A 5294-nucleotide genomic window follows, 5' to 3' on the forward strand; every position below is an offset into this window, starting at 1 on the left:
ACCCCGAGCAACCGTCTAAACTTCCGCTGCACTGAACGTCTTCCGAAAACCCCATGCATCAATTGGTTCCGACTTGGATCAGCGGTCTACAGACTGTCGACCCCATGAGTTCCACATGCAAATCGTTTGGTAATTACAACGTTAACAATGTGAACATGAAATAGATGCAGTTGCATGCATACTGTTAGTGATTCGTTATATTATTGGCGTACTTATATTGAATAAATAATTAGAAACAAGTTCAGTAGAACGGACCAAGACTGCTGCATGTATAAAACAGAAGCCCTTCATCACACCTTCATCACTAGACTTCAGAAATCCTCTTGAACGGATCCAGAAAATGCATTTACCTAAATAATGTTTTACCATTTTGGGTAAGATAAGGGGATAAAAAATATATATCAAACTATTGAATTGTATAGCCGGTCCATTTAAAATAGTTTTACTCCATGGAAAAGACACATCCCCACAACATTACGAAATAGTCCAGATTTTATTGTATGACATGGCTGTGATATTCATCTTACTCTAAGCGAGTATCAAAGCAAAAGACAAAGTGGGGTCAAGTTTCATTATTCTTTGGATAGCTTAATCAAAGCCTGACAACATGAATCATGGCAAATGTATCCATCTTTTAGAAGATAAGGGTTAGTTATAGAACCTACTTAGATGCGTGAAAATGCACACAACTTACCTAAAATGAACCCAAAAGATGTGTGAACTGAAGAGTAGCGTCTCTTAAAATCATCACAGATCATCATCAATCAACAGCTCTTTAGCAGAATCAAGTGAAAAACAGCTTAGTAGGAACAGAGTAGAATTTAACCAAGTCAGTGAATGGCGTCATTAAGCTAGCAAATGTCTTTCTGCTCTGGCTTGACGGTAGATAATGTAATGAGGGCTTCCAGCGTCATGCAGATCAGTGGAGGGGCAGACAGCGGTATCTGATTTTTCAGCCAGCTCCCAAAGAAATTCTACTTGATGAGGTGGTTAAAAAATGTCCACCAGCAAGTTCTGTGATTGACATCAGGAATCCGGGTGTTTGTCAAACAGGACTGAATAAGATGGAGGGAGGGAGGGAAGAGTTACCCCTCGATTCTCCTCCCTCCCTTCGCTCCTCTGCGCCTCCCATAGCTTGAGAGGGCACTCGTACCCACTCGTCAGGGGTGAGACGATGCCCTTTAGCCAAAGTTGTGGAGCGCCAGCCTAAACATGTCATTGGTGCACACCCATGCATCATTAATATTTTTCAGGATAAAACTCTGGTGAAATCCCATGATGGGGTCATCATCTGCCTGTGAACAAATACACAGGCAAAGCAAGTTAACATCAAAATCTTACAGGATTTGCTTTAAAATATACAAAAATTGGCTTTTTCAATGTCTTCTTAATGTGAAATTAAAAATATGTTGATCAATAATATGGCTGTGGACATTTGCAAAAAGTCCATTTTAATTTCACTGTAAATATATTCTTTGCCAACAATATTGCATACAAATGTAGAATACAACCTCAATATCAAAGACTGACAACAAATGCTTAAGGACTAGTTTCAACATGTGAAAGAGTACTTATGAACCATGAAACTGGGCTGTTGGTCAGCATCATGCTCAATGTGTTGCTCACCTTTAGCTGCCCTACAACCATACTCAGGATACAGCAGTCTGGGGTAGGCTGATGGTCCTGTGCTGTTATACTGTGGGCTATTTTTGTGAAGGGCAGGCTCTAAAGAACATAAGAATCGGGGTTGGAAAACAAATAATAATGTTAATCTGAAACAACAAGACTAATGAATAATAATGGTTACATGATGCAAAAGTGATTACTACAGTAGAATAGAAGATGCATGAAATCATATGTTTATTTGGTGTCAGCTTATTATCAATCACCCTTTGCCCTGCCATGCCTATAATACAAACACTTGAAATATAAAAAAGCTCACTGAGAGTTTCTCAACAATTGCTCTTTTTCCCTGGAACTGCTGTCCCTCCCACGTAAGGCATGATGCGTCAATCTGAGGGAACGGAGGTGAAATAGAAAGAAAGAAAGCACAAGTAAGACAACATTAGAAGTGTATCACACAAGGTTCATATCCGCCTTCTCAGCACCAGAACAATTATTCAAGAGGATGCGCTTTAACAACGAGGAGAGAGCAGAAAACACATCTAGAGCCTTTGCCATATAGACAGAGAGCATCTTCAAGAAGACTATACCTTACAGGTCATGTATAATATGTAGTGTCTCAACCAAAATAATAACAAAATAAATAGTTTGATGACGTTTTGAAGTAGGCGGTTTGTTTTCTTCACCACCATTGCCAGTGAAAATAAACGACAGACTCACTCAGAAATCATGTTCAAGGACAAAACAACGTTATATTACACACTAGCTTGGTGACTGGAATGAGAAACGTTTCATAGTAACACAAGCTATCAGCTTATGCTGTAGCATAAACTAAACTTATATTGAAATATCATATCAATAAATTAGGTCTCTAATGGATTACAATTTCCCAGGAATTTAGGGGGGGAAGGCAACCAGATGTTGCCTGTCTGTGGTTGAATAAAACCACAGATTTCTTTGTTTGAGCAATGTTTGAAACATTGGGGATAATAAATGTACACAACTCAACAAATATATAACATAGATCTAGTCGTATTTAGAATTTGAAGATGCAATATATTATACCTTTCAGTAGCAACCTGCGTCTGTATTAATATGTATCGACATAATTTTAGGAGGATCATTTGTGAAAAAGATGGAAACCTTAAGACAAATAAAATTTAACTTTGTGACGAGAATGTTGATTCATCAAGTGGCTGAAAAGGACAACCAAGAAGCAAATCAGAAGAATACTTAATGGTTAAAAAAATATATTGATCGTTTCCAAAACTCACATATATTGATCCGAGTTGCGTTCTGTCAGTGTCAAAAAGTTGGTAGTAGTGTTGCACAAAGCTTGATCCTATCTGTTCCCATAGAGGTTTCTCCCCCATCCTGAATCACCCTGCAGCCGGCACTGGACAGACACAGGGAAATCAGGTCAAGGTTTCTCCTTAACAGACTCCTTAGCTTTGGTTTTTGTTTTATAAGGTATAGGCATAATAAAAAAAAACATTGTGTTCAACAATGTAAACAATATATCTTTACATTTGAACAATAATGTAGATTTCAACAAAATCAACAACACTTTTGTAAAATGTATAATGTAATACATGCCAAATAATACATGCATATGTTATTGTATGGTATTGTAATATGTATGTGTTATTGTTTACATCACTGGGGGTGTAAATTAGGATAGTAACTGGTAATAGGAAATACTGACTGGTCATTTTTAAGAAAAGATTGGCGGGTTCTGTTGATAGAATAAATTCAGCCAACTGTCAAAATACATTGTAACGTATGCCTTCTCTGGAATTTTGAAAGGGGGTGCGGTCGCAAGAAAATCCATGGTGTGCAACTCACAACAGCTGGGCAACACTGACGCAACACAATCAAAAGTGCTGTAGACTTAGGAAAGTACGATTGTGTATCCTAGTGGATATTGTATTCACAATACATTGGCTTCTGTTTGCGTTATTCGCCCAGGCGTGGAAGCATGATCATATTGAGTTACGCGGGCCTTCTTTGGTCCCTTTGGTGACACAGCTAGTGACAGTGACATGTTACACCGTGTGAGAGCAATGGGGGCTACAAATAAACCATGGGGTCAGGTTTTTTCAGTTCCACGCGCTGATCTTGATATTATCGACAAACCAAAAGCTCAGACAAGTCATCAACGGACCTGCATAAGTTACTGATAAAATCCGAGGGGGAATCAAGCCAGTCACTACGGGAAGATTAAAAGTCATTGACATCTCTTTATTACTAGCGTATTTGCTAGCTCGTTTGCTAACATTGACCAGATCAAGAGCGTTTCCAGAGGTCCCGATCAACCCATTGACAAAACATATAGCACGAATAGCTACAGACTCCACGGGCCTGACAACCATTTCGGACACGAGTTAATTGCGATATTTGTATTGCTAGTATGTACTTTTTCCACGGAGTTCTAAAAATATCCTGTGCGCTCAGTGTTTATGTGTCCCCTCCCCTGTGCCTCTTCTTCGCTGACTCTCCTCCGGGCCCGTGCTCACTGTCCAGTCCGCTGCAGGTACCACACATAGGCGTGACCGACTGGTACCGGTGCAGCCGGACTATGGCTTTCTGCTGGCTCCCGTTCGTTAAATGGTCGTACGAAACATTAGACATTTTATTTGCATTATATATCCATTCATTGTTCATATGAGGGTTTAAATCGAAGGAACTTACCGTAAACCAACACCGCTCAGCCGCCCGTGTATAGCGATTACAGTCCAGTGTGTCTACTCTGCTACGACCGTCTACGACAGACGCACGCCGAGAATCGTAATCCGCCCAAAGAATCATGGCCGTTAGAGTCAAAAATGTGTTGCCATTAGTAGTTTAAAACGGTGAATTGTTTATGCAAAAAAATAAACTGGCCACTTTATTTTACGGTTAAAACATTAGCAAATACAGATTCAAATACTAGGTTCGACATATGTGCAGTGGACATGTTTGACAGCTTTAGCTGGTTCGATGTAGGTTCCCCAAGCGTTATATAAAATCCAAACACATAAGACACTTGTTTAATTTATATGTAGGCCTACATTTCCAATTCTGGTGTTGGAAGACATGCAACACATATTAATAACAAGGTGCAACATCAAGTACCCAGATGTTAATAATTCATTATGAAAATATGTTCTAGGTATGAAAGGTTATTATGCTCTCTAAAATTAGTCCAAAACATAAACTGTATCTGTAAGTCCTGGAGGGAGAGGGCCAGCCCTGGTGGTCCCACCGGCTGCTTGTGGATCTGTGGACGCCTACTGAACGCTTACTGCATTAGTAATATATATATATATATATATATATATATATATATATATATATATATATATATATATATATATATATGTGTGTGTGTGTGTGTGTGTGTGTGTGTGTGTAAAAATAAATCACAGCCTACGACCCCATGGTTGCTTTGTCATGGCTCATCAGTAGACCTACTATATAGGATCGCCTGGAACACACGCTTTGACCAGATGTGGTCAGACAAGAACATCTTACTTTACCGCTGGGATCAAGAGCATCTGCATTCTCAGCGCACACGTTTCGAATCTGTCAACAGCAAATTAAATACGTGAAGCACAAGGCGCAGGAATATAATGCCAATAATCACGGCATATCGCCTGGTTGACCTTCTTTTAACCACGTTTAAAATTGTC

General features: G+C 39.3%; 1 protein-coding gene across 1 annotated transcript; it reads right to left on the reverse strand.

Moving 5' to 3' along the window:
- Positions 1-842: 842 nt before the first annotated feature.
- On the reverse strand, positions 843-2996 carry nutf2 (nuclear transport factor 2; the record flags this gene model as incomplete). The annotated part of the gene is made up of 4 exons (XM_079743622.1): positions 843-1295; positions 1627-1725; positions 1943-2014; positions 2898-2996. 4 exons carry the CDS (start codon positions 2994-2996, stop codon positions 1182-1184), a joined length of 384 nt encoding a protein of 127 aa, XP_079599748.1. The 3' UTR covers positions 843-1181.
- Between the last annotated feature and the right edge of the window lie 2298 nt (positions 2997-5294).

This window comes from Pollachius pollachius, assembly GCF_949987615.1.
Source record: "Pollachius pollachius genome assembly, chromosome: 9".
Lineage (NCBI taxonomy): Eukaryota > Metazoa > Chordata > Actinopteri > Gadiformes > Gadidae > Pollachius > Pollachius pollachius.